This window comes from Nanorana parkeri, unplaced genomic scaffold (assembly GCF_000935625.1).
Source record: "Nanorana parkeri isolate BGI_ZX_2015 unplaced genomic scaffold, ASM93562v1 scaffold3947, whole genome shotgun sequence".
Classification (NCBI taxonomy): domain Eukaryota; kingdom Metazoa; phylum Chordata; class Amphibia; order Anura; family Dicroglossidae; genus Nanorana; species Nanorana parkeri.
In genome coordinates this window covers 16,755-27,626 of record NW_017310214.1, presented here as the reverse complement: position 1 = coordinate 27,626, position 10,872 = coordinate 16,755, and the positions used below count along the sequence as shown (strand labels likewise).

General features: G+C 69.8%; 1 protein-coding gene across 1 annotated transcript in view; it reads left to right on the top strand.

The window, feature by feature from the left end:
* Positions 1-10,002: 10,002 nt before the first annotated feature.
* LOC108803621 (prostacyclin synthase-like) overlaps positions 10,003-10,872 on the top strand; it is a gene marked incomplete at both ends in the record, with an annotated part of 17,617 nt that continues 16,747 nt past the window's right edge. The window contains one exon of the mRNA XM_018575449.1: positions 10,003-10,135. Within this exon, the coding sequence (XP_018430951.1) occupies positions 10,003-10,135 (133 nt within the window). The remainder of the gene's footprint in view (positions 10,136-10,872) is intronic.

The following is a 10,872-nucleotide window of genomic DNA, read 5'->3' as shown; positions in this document are numbered from 1 at the left end:
CATTGCTGGATTGTCTCTTCAACCGCCCCGACGTCTCCTGACCCTTGTTACCAGTTCCTGTGATTATTGACCTTGTTTGCCTTTGACCTTTGCCCTCGGATTGCTTCACTGGTCTGCCTACGCCTGCTCCTTTGGTACCTCCTCTGCCTGCTCGCTGTGACCTCGGAGCCAGATATTGGCTTGCACGGTGATAACACCACTGCCACTGGTTGTCTATAAGGACTCTGTCCCCAATATCACAAGGTGCAAGGGAAGCTCCTCCCACATCCAGCCTCCACGCAGGTACGTGATAGGTTTCTTCTGGTCCCCCGACCTTCGGCCTCTAATGCTTGCCATCGGGAGCTTTGGTTAAAGATCCTCAAAGATTTGTGAGCAGCCCAAAAACTGGACACCTAAAACGTCTGCAATCTGCCGCCATGATGGATGGACAACTGGGGTCCTTCTGCGTTGTATGACATCATACGTTGCCCAGAGCAACCAATCCAAGGCGTTCCCATCAATCTTAGTCCTATTGCTCTATGGATGGAAAATGTCCTCCGGAAGGTTCCGCGGTGGTTGGCTAGGAGGCTCCTCCCCCAGGCTCCTCCAACAGCACCAGTGACGGTTCAGTCCGTCACACCTTCCACTGGCCGACAATGATTTGCCGTGGATGTGAAGTGTCGGCGCGCAGGGCCGGATTCCCGGCAAGGCCGCCGCCGCCTTCAGAATGGAGAGCTGTAAGCAGAGCGGCAGCGTTAAGGGTTACCTATAGTGCGCATGCGCGGAGTGGCGCGGTCCCGGATAGTGCGCATGCGCGGAGTGGCGCGGTCCCGGATAGTGCGCATGCGCGGAGTGGCGCGGTCCCGGATAGTGCGCATGCGCGGAGTGGCGCGGTCCCGGATAGTGCGCATGCGCGGAGTGGCGCGGTCCCGGATAGTGCGCATGCGCGGAGTGGCGCGGTCCCGGATAGTGCGCATGCGCGGAGTGGCGCGGTCCCGGATAGTGCGCATGCGCGGAGTGGCGCGGTCCCGGATAGTGCGCATGCGCGGAGTGGCGCGGTCCCGGATAGTGCGCATGCGCGGAGTGGCGCGGTCCCGGATAGTGCGCATGCGCGGAGTGGCGCGGTCCCGGATAGTGCGCATGCGCGGAGTGGCGCGGTCCCGGATAGTGCGCATGCGCGGAGTGGCGCGGTCCCGGATAGTGCGCATGCGCGGAGTGGCGCGGTCCCGGATAGTGCGCATGCGCGGAGTGGCGCGGTCCCGGATAGTGCGCATGCGCGGAGTGGCGCGGTCCCGGATAGTGCGCATGCGCGGAGTGGCGCGGTCCCGGATAGTGCGCATGCGCGGAGTGGCGCGGTCCCGGATAGTGCGCATGCGCGGAGTGGCGCGGTCCCGGATAGTGCGCATGCGCGGAGTGGCGCGGTCCCGGATAGTGCGCATGCGCGGAGTGGCGCGGTCCCGGATAGTGCGCATGCGCGGAGTGGCGCGGTCCCGGATAGTGCGCATGCGCGGAGTGGCGCGGTCCCGGATAGTGCGCATGCGCGGAGTGGCGCGGTCCCGGATAGTGCGCATGCGCGGAGTGGCGCGGTCCCGGATAGTGCGCATGCGCGGAGTGGCGCGGTCCCGGATAGTGCGCATGCGCGGAGTGGCGCGGTCCCGGATAGTGCGCATGCGCGGAGTGGCGCGGTCCCGGATAGTGCGCATGCGCGGAGTGGCGCGGTCCCGGATAGTGCGCATGCGCGGAGTGGCGCGGTCCCGGATAGTGCGCATGCGCGGAGTGGCGCGGTCCCGGATAGTGCGCATGCGCGGAGTGGCGCGGTCCCGGATAGTGCGCATGCGCGGAGTGGCGCGGTCCCGGATAGTGCGCATGCGCGGAGTGGCGCGGTCCCGGATAGTGCGCATGCGCGGAGTGGCGCGGTCCCGGATAGTGCGCATGCGCGGAGTGGCGCGGTCCCGGATAGTGCGCATGCGCGGAGTGGCGCGGTCCCGGATAGTGCGCATGCGCGGAGTGGCGCGGTCCCGGATAGTGCGCATGCGCGGAGTGGCGCGGTCCCGGATAGTGCGCATGCGCGGAGTGGCGCGGTCCCGGATAGTGCGCATGCGCGGAGTGGCGCGGTCCCGGATAGTGCGCATGCGCGGAGTGGCGCGGTCCCGGATAGTGCGCATGCGCGGAGTGGCGCGGTCCCGGATAGTGCGCATGCGCGGAGTGGCGCGGTCCCGGATAGTGCGCATGCGCGGAGTGGCGCGGTCCCGGATAGTGCGCATGCGCGGAGTGGCGCGGTCCCGGATAGTGCGCATGCGCGGAGTGGCGCGGTCCCGGATAGTGCGCATGCGCGGAGTGGCGCGGTCCCGGATAGTGCGCATGCGCGGAGTGGCGCGGTCCCGGATAGTGCGCATGCGCGGAGTGGCGCGGTCCCGGATAGTGCGCATGCGCGGAGTGGCGCGGTCCCGGATAGTGCGCATGCGCGGAGTGGCGCGGTCCCGGATAGTGCGCATGCGCGGAGTGGCGCGGTCCCGGATAGTGCGCATGCGCGGAGTGGCGCGGTCCCGGATAGTGCGCATGCGCGGAGTGGCGCGGTCCCGGATAGTGCGCATGCGCGGAGTGGCGCGGTCCCGGATAGTGCGCATGCGCGGAGTGGCGCGGTCCCGGATAGTGCGCATGCGCGGAGTGGCGCGGTCCCGGATAGTGCGCATGCGCGGAGTGGCGCGGTCCCGGATAGTGCGCATGCGCGGAGTGGCGCGGTCCCGGATAGTGCGCATGCGCGGAGTGGCGCGGTCCCGGATAGTGCGCATGCGCGGAGTGGCGCGGTCCCGGATAGTGCGCATGCGCGGAGTGGCGCGGTCCCGGATAGTGCGCATGCGCGGAGTGGCGCGGTCCCGGATAGTGCGCATGCGCGGAGTGGCGCGGTCCCGGATAGTGCGCATGCGCGGAGTGGCGCGGTCCCGGATAGTGCGCATGCGCGGAGTGGCGCGGTCCCGGATAGTGCGCATGCGCGGAGTGGCGCGGTCCCGGATAGTGCGCATGCGCGGAGTGGCGCGGTCCCGGATAGTGCGCATGCGCGGAGTGGCGCGGTCCCGGATAGTGCGCATGCGCGGAGTGGCGCGGTCCCGGATAGTGCGCATGCGCGGAGTGGCGCGGTCCCGGATAGTGCGCATGCGCGGAGTGGCGCGGTCCCGGATAGTGCGCATGCGCGGAGTGGCGCGGTCCCGGATAGTGCGCATGCGCGGAGTGGCGCGGTCCCGGATAGTGCGCATGCGCGGAGTGGCGCGGTCCCGGATAGTGCGCATGCGCGGAGTGGCGCGGTCCCGGATAGTGCGCATGCGCGGAGTGGCGCGGTCCCGGATAGTGCGCATGCGCGGAGTGGCGCGGTCCCGGATAGTGCGCATGCGCGGAGTGGCGCGGTCCCGGATAGTGCGCATGCGCGGAGTGGCGCGGTCCCGGATAGTGCGCATGCGCGGAGTGGCGCGGTCCCGGATAGTGCGCATGCGCGGAGTGGCGCGGTCCCGGATAGTGCGCATGCGCGGAGTGGCGCGGTCCCGGATAGTGCGCATGCGCGGAGTGGCGCGGTCCCGGATAGTGCGCATGCGCGGAGTGGCGCGGTCCCGGATAGTGCGCATGCGCGGAGTGGCGCGGTCCCGGATAGTGCGCATGCGCGGAGTGGCGCGGTCCCGGATAGTGCGCATGCGCGGAGTGGCGCGGTCCCGGATAGTGCGCATGCGCGGAGTGGCGCGGTCCCGGATAGTGCGCATGCGCGGAGTGGCGCGGTCCCGGATAGTGCGCATGCGCGGAGTGGCGCGGTCCCGGATAGTGCGCATGCGCGGAGTGGCGCGGTCCCGGATAGTGCGCATGCGCGGAGTGGCGCGGTCCCGGATAGTGCGCATGCGCGGAGTGGCGCGGTCCCGGATAGTGCGCATGCGCGGAGTGGCGCGGTCCCGGATAGTGCGCATGCGCGGAGTGGCGCGGTCCCGGATAGTGCGCATGCGCGGAGTGGCGCGGTCCCGGATAGTGCGCATGCGCGGAGTGGCGCGGTCCCGGATAGTGCGCATGCGCGGAGTGGCGCGGTCCCGGATAGTGCGCATGCGCGGAGTGGCGCGGTCCCGGATAGTGCGCATGCGCGGAGTGGCGCGGTCCCGGATAGTGCGCATGCGCGGAGTGGCGCGGTCCCGGATAGTGCGCATGCGCGGAGTGGCGCGGTCCCGGATAGTGCGCATGCGCGGAGTGGCGCGGTCCCGGATAGTGCGCATGCGCGGAGTGGCGCGGTCCCGGATAGTGCGCATGCGCGGAGTGGCGCGGTCCCGGATAGTGCGCATGCGCGGAGTGGCGCGGTCCCGGATAGTGCGCATGCGCGGAGTGGCGCGGTCCCGGATAGTGCGCATGCGCGGAGTGGCGCGGTCCCGGATAGTGCGCATGCGCGGAGTGGCGCGGTCCCGGATAGTGCGCATGCGCGGAGTGGCGCGGTCCCGGATAGTGCGCATGCGCGGAGTGGCGCGGTCCCGGATAGTGCGCATGCGCGGAGTGGCGCGGTCCCGGATAGTGCGCATGCGCGGAGTGGCGCGGTCCCGGATAGTGCGCATGCGCGGAGTGGCGCGGTCCCGGATAGTGCGCATGCGCGGAGTGGCGCGGTCCCGGATAGTGCGCATGCGCGGAGTGGCGCGGTCCCGGATAGTGCGCATGCGCGGAGTGGCGCGGTCCCGGATAGTGCGCATGCGCGGAGTGGCGCGGTCCCGGATAGTGCGCATGCGCGGAGTGGCGCGGTCCCGGATAGTGCGCATGCGCGGAGTGGCGCGGTCCCGGATAGTGCGCATGCGCGGAGTGGCGCGGTCCCGGATAGTGCGCATGCGCGGAGTGGCGCGGTCCCGGATAGTGCGCATGCGCGGAGTGGCGCGGTCCCGGATAGTGCGCATGCGCGGAGTGGCGCGGTCCCGGATAGTGCGCATGCGCGGAGTGGCGCGGTCCCGGATAGTGCGCATGCGCGGAGTGGCGCGGTCCCGGATAGTGCGCATGCGCGGAGTGGCGCGGTCCCGGATAGTGCGCATGCGCGGAGTGGCGCGGTCCCGGATAGTGCGCATGCGCGGAGTGGCGCGGTCCCGGATAGTGCGCATGCGCGGAGTGGCGCGGTCCCGGATAGTGCGCATGCGCGGAGTGGCGCGGTCCCGGATAGTGCGCATGCGCGGAGTGGCGCGGTCCCGGATAGTGCGCATGCGCGGAGTGGCGCGGTCCCGGATAGTGCGCATGCGCGGAGTGGCGCGGTCCCGGATAGTGCGCATGCGCGGAGTGGCGCGGTCCCGGATAGTGCGCATGCGCGGAGTGGCGCGGTCCCGGATAGTGCGCATGCGCGGAGTGGCGCGGTCCCGGATAGTGCGCATGCGCGGAGTGGCGCGGTCCCGGATAGTGCGCATGCGCGGAGTGGCGCGGTCCCGGATAGTGCGCATGCGCGGAGTGGCGCGGTCCCGGATAGTGCGCATGCGCGGAGTGGCGCGGTCCCGGATAGTGCGCATGCGCGGAGTGGCGCGGTCCCGGATAGTGCGCATGCGCGGAGTGGCGCGGTCCCGGATAGTGCGCATGCGCGGAGTGGCGCGGTCCCGGATAGTGCGCATGCGCGGAGTGGCGCGGTCCCGGATAGTGCGCATGCGCGGAGTGGCGCGGTCCCGGATAGTGCGCATGCGCGGAGTGGCGCGGTCCCGGATAGTGCGCATGCGCGGAGTGGCGCGGTCCCGGATAGTGCGCATGCGCGGAGTGGCGCGGTCCCGGATAGTGCGCATGCGCGGAGTGGCGCGGTCCCGGATAGTGCGCATGCGCGGAGTGGCGCGGTCCCGGATAGTGCGCATGCGCGGAGTGGCGCGGTCCCGGATAGTGCGCATGCGCGGAGTGGCGCGGTCCCGGATAGTGCGCATGCGCGGAGTGGCGCGGTCCCGGATAGTGCGCATGCGCGGAGTGGCGCGGTCCCGGATAGTGCGCATGCGCGGAGTGGCGCGGTCCCGGATAGTGCGCATGCGCGGAGTGGCGCGGTCCCGGATAGTGCGCATGCGCGGAGTGGCGCGGTCCCGGATAGTGCGCATGCGCGGAGTGGCGCGGTCCCGGATAGTGCGCATGCGCGGAGTGGCGCGGTCCCGGATAGTGCGCATGCGCGGAGTGGCGCGGTCCCGGATAGTGCGCATGCGCGGAGTGGCGCGGTCCCGGATAGTGCGCATGCGCGGAGTGGCGCGGTCCCGGATAGTGCGCATGCGCGGAGTGGCGCGGTCCCGGATAGTGCGCATGCGCGGAGTGGCGCGGTCCCGGATAGTGCGCATGCGCGGAGTGGCGCGGTCCCGGATAGTGCGCATGCGCGGAGTGGCGCGGTCCCGGATAGTGCGCATGCGCGGAGTGGCGCGGTCCCGGATAGTGCGCATGCGCGGAGTGGCGCGGTCCCGGATAGTGCGCATGCGCGGAGTGGCGCGGTCCCGGATAGTGCGCATGCGCGGAGTGGCGCGGTCCCGGATAGTGCGCATGCGCGGAGTGGCGCGGTCCCGGATAGTGCGCATGCGCGGAGTGGCGCGGTCCCGGATAGTGCGCATGCGCGGAGTGGCGCGGTCCCGGATAGTGCGCATGCGCGGAGTGGCGCGGTCCCGGATAGTGCGCATGCGCGGAGTGGCGCGGTCCCGGATAGTGCGCATGCGCGGAGTGGCGCGGTCCCGGATAGTGCGCATGCGCGGAGTGGCGCGGTCCCGGATAGTGCGCATGCGCGGAGTGGCGCGGTCCCGGATAGTGCGCATGCGCGGAGTGGCGCGGTCCCGGATAGTGCGCATGCGCGGAGTGGCGCGGTCCCGGATAGTGCGCATGCGCGGAGTGGCGCGGTCCCGGATAGTGCGCATGCGCGGAGTGGCGCGGTCCCGGATAGTGCGCATGCGCGGAGTGGCGCGGTCCCGGATAGTGCGCATGCGCGGAGTGGCGCGGTCCCGGATAGTGCGCATGCGCGGAGTGGCGCGGTCCCGGATAGTGCGCATGCGCGGAGTGGCGCGGTCCCGGATAGTGCGCATGCGCGGAGTGGCGCGGTCCCGGATAGTGCGCATGCGCGGAGTGGCGCGGTCCCGGATAGTGCGCATGCGCGGAGTGGCGCGGTCCCGGATAGTGCGCATGCGCGGAGTGGCGCGGTCCCGGATAGTGCGCATGCGCGGAGTGGCGCGGTCCCGGATAGTGCGCATGCGCGGAGTGGCGCGGTCCCGGATAGTGCGCATGCGCGGAGTGGCGCGGTCCCGGATAGTGCGCATGCGCGGAGTGGCGCGGTCCCGGATAGTGCGCATGCGCGGAGTGGCGCGGTCCCGGATAGTGCGCATGCGCGGAGTGGCGCGGTCCCGGATAGTGCGCATGCGCGGAGTGGCGCGGTCCCGGATAGTGCGCATGCGCGGAGTGGCGCGGTCCCGGATAGTGCGCATGCGCGGAGTGGCGCGGTCCCGGATAGTGCGCATGCGCGGAGTGGCGCGGTCCCGGATAGTGCGCATGCGCGGAGTGGCGCGGTCCCGGATAGTGCGCATGCGCGGAGTGGCGCGGTCCCGGATAGTGCGCATGCGCGGAGTGGCGCGGTCCCGGATAGTGCGCATGCGCGGAGTGGCGCGGTCCCGGATAGTGCGCATGCGCGGAGTGGCGCGGTCCCGGATAGTGCGCATGCGCGGAGTGGCGCGGTCCCGGATAGTGCGCATGCGCGGAGTGGCGCGGTCCCGGATAGTGCGCATGCGCGGAGTGGCGCGGTCCCGGATAGTGCGCATGCGCGGAGTGGCGCGGTCCCGGATAGTGCGCATGCGCGGAGTGGCGCGGTCCCGGATAGTGCGCATGCGCGGAGTGGCGCGGTCCCGGATAGTGCGCATGCGCGGAGTGGCGCGGTCCCGGATAGTGCGCATGCGCGGAGTGGCGCGGTCCCGGATAGTGCGCATGCGCGGAGTGGCGCGGTCCCGGATAGTGCGCATGCGCGGAGTGGCGCGGTCCCGGATAGTGCGCATGCGCGGAGTGGCGCGGTCCCGGATAGTGCGCATGCGCGGAGTGGCGCGGTCCCGGATAGTGCGCATGCGCGGAGTGGCGCGGTCCCGGATAGTGCGCATGCGCGGAGTGGCGCGGTCCCGGATAGTGCGCATGCGCGGAGTGGCGCGGTCCCGGATAGTGCGCATGCGCGGAGTGGCGCGGTCCCGGATAGTGCGCATGCGCGGAGTGGCGCGGTCCCGGATAGTGCGCATGCGCGGAGTGGCGCGGTCCCGGATAGTGCGCATGCGCGGAGTGGCGCGGTCCCGGATAGTGCGCATGCGCGGAGTGGCGCGGTCCCGGATAGTGCGCATGCGCGGAGTGGCGCGGTCCCGGATAGTGCGCATGCGCGGAGTGGCGCGGTCCCGGATAGTGCGCATGCGCGGAGTGGCGCGGTCCCGGATAGTGCGCATGCGCGGAGTGGCGCGGTCCCGGATAGTGCGCATGCGCGGAGTGGCGCGGTCCCGGATAGTGCGCATGCGCGGAGTGGCGCGGTCCCGGATAGTGCGCATGCGCGGAGTGGCGCGGTCCCGGATAGTGCGCATGCGCGGAGTGGCGCGGTCCCGGATAGTGCGCATGCGCGGAGTGGCGCGGTCCCGGATAGTGCGCATGCGCGGAGTGGCGCGGTCCCGGATAGTGCGCATGCGCGGAGTGGCGCGGTCCCGGATAGTGCGCATGCGCGGAGTGGCGCGGTCCCGGATAGTGCGCATGCGCGGAGTGGCGCGGTCCCGGATAGTGCGCATGCGCGGAGTGGCGCGGTCCCGGATAGTGCGCATGCGCGGAGTGGCGCGGTCCCGGATAGTGCGCATGCGCGGAGTGGCGCGGTCCCGGATAGTGCGCATGCGCGGAGTGGCGCGGTCCCGGATAGTGCGCATGCGCGGAGTGGCGCGGTCCCGGATAGTGCGCATGCGCGGAGTGGCGCGGTCCCGGATAGTGCGCATGCGCGGAGTGGCGCGGTCCCGGATAGTGCGCATGCGCGGAGTGGCGCGGTCCCGGATAGTGCGCATGCGCGGAGTGGCGCGGTCCCGGATAGTGCGCATGCGCGGAGTGGCGCGGTCCCGGATAGTGCGCATGCGCGGAGTGGCGCGGTCCCGGATAGTGCGCATGCGCGGAGTGGCGCGGTCCCGGATAGTGCGCATGCGCGGAGTGGCGCGGTCCCGGATAGTGCGCATGCGCGGAGTGGCGCGGTCCCGGATAGTGCGCATGCGCGGAGTGGCGCGGTCCCGGATAGTGCGCATGCGCGGAGTGGCGCGGTCCCGGATAGTGCGCATGCGCGGAGTGGCGCGGTCCCGGATAGTGCGCATGCGCGGAGTGGCGCGGTCCCGGATAGTGCGCATGCGCGGAGTGGCGCGGTCCCGGATAGTGCGCATGCGCGGAGTGGCGCGGTCCCGGATAGTGCGCATGCGCGGAGTGGCGCGGTCCCGGATAGTGCGCATGCGCGGAGTGGCGCGGTCCCGGATAGTGCGCATGCGCGGAGTGGCGCGGTCCCGGATAGTGCGCATGCGCGGAGTGGCGCGGTCCCGGATAGTGCGCATGCGCGGAGTGGCGCGGTCCCGGATAGTGCGCATGCGCGGAGTGGCGCGGTCCCGGATAGTGCGCATGCGCGGAGTGGCGCGGTCCCGGATAGTGCGCATGCGCGGAGTGGCGCGGTCCCGGATAGTGCGCATGCGCGGAGTGGCGCGGTCCCGGATAGTGCGCATGCGCGGAGTGGCGCGGTCCCGGATAGTGCGCATGCGCGGAGTGGCGCGGTCCCGGATAGTGCGCATGCGCGGAGTGGCGCGGTCCCGGATAGTGCGCATGCGCGGAGTGGCGCGGTCCCGGATAGTGCGCATGCGCGGAGTGGCGCGGTCCCGGATAGTGCGCATGCGCGGAGTGGCGCGGTCCCGGATAGTGCGCATGCGCGGAGTGGCGCGGTCCCGGATAGTGTGCATGGGCAGTTAGCGGGGATCCATTACAGCGTCGGCTGGCGTCCGCCATTGGTGAATCCTCCGTCGTATGTGCGTCCTCATCGCCACATTCGTCTTCTCCTTTCAGCTACGCGTTACTGAGAAGGTCCAAAGAGCGCCAGAACCTGGACGGCCTGAACAACCTGCGGTACTCGCCGCGTATCACCTCCCACCCGCTATACAAGAACATTACGGTAGAGCTAACTCCGGAGCTGGCTGTGGTGAGCGAGGATTGAGTTCAGCGACGATCTTCACCTCCTGACCAGACCGATCCTCGTACTGCACATGTCGGAGTCTCGGCGCAGCCTGGAAGTTGTGGAGCCGCCATAGAGGCAGCGCTGACCGAGGACCGAGGAAAGCACCAACATCCACCAAGCAGCTGCACGGAGAGGACTTGATGTCCCACATGTCTGGATGTATGAGATATGTGGCAGTATATATATATACCCTTCATTGTCTGTTTACATGAGTAGGAGGAGCCTCTCCTCCTCCAGCGTGAGATATGTTATAGGAGAAGCTGTGATTGGGGGATATGGATCTAATGATCACAGGAGGAGGAGCCTAAGGGCCCATCTGTGAGGACCAGCAGATGTCACACTGTAGTGCCTACAGGGGGGCGCTGGAGAGTCAGGACGACGCCCCTCCCACAGAGGAATATGGGGGTTGTGTTGGACCAATAACATGGATCCTTTCTGTCTCCATTCTGTATTGGTTGGTGAGCGGTGCCGTATGGTGCCTATAGTGGTGAACCGTAGAATCCCGACACGAGATAGAAGAACACACGTTGTACCCGAGCTCTGTGTATAATGACGGTTCTGTCCAGCAACAGAAGAATCTAGAGGATGAGTAGGAGGGGCCACACAGACACGGGGCCCTTTATTGGAGGTTTTGGGTGAATGTTTATGAAGTGCTCAGCCCGTCCTTCCCCCTGGCAATGGTCTCCCCCGGCAATGGTCTC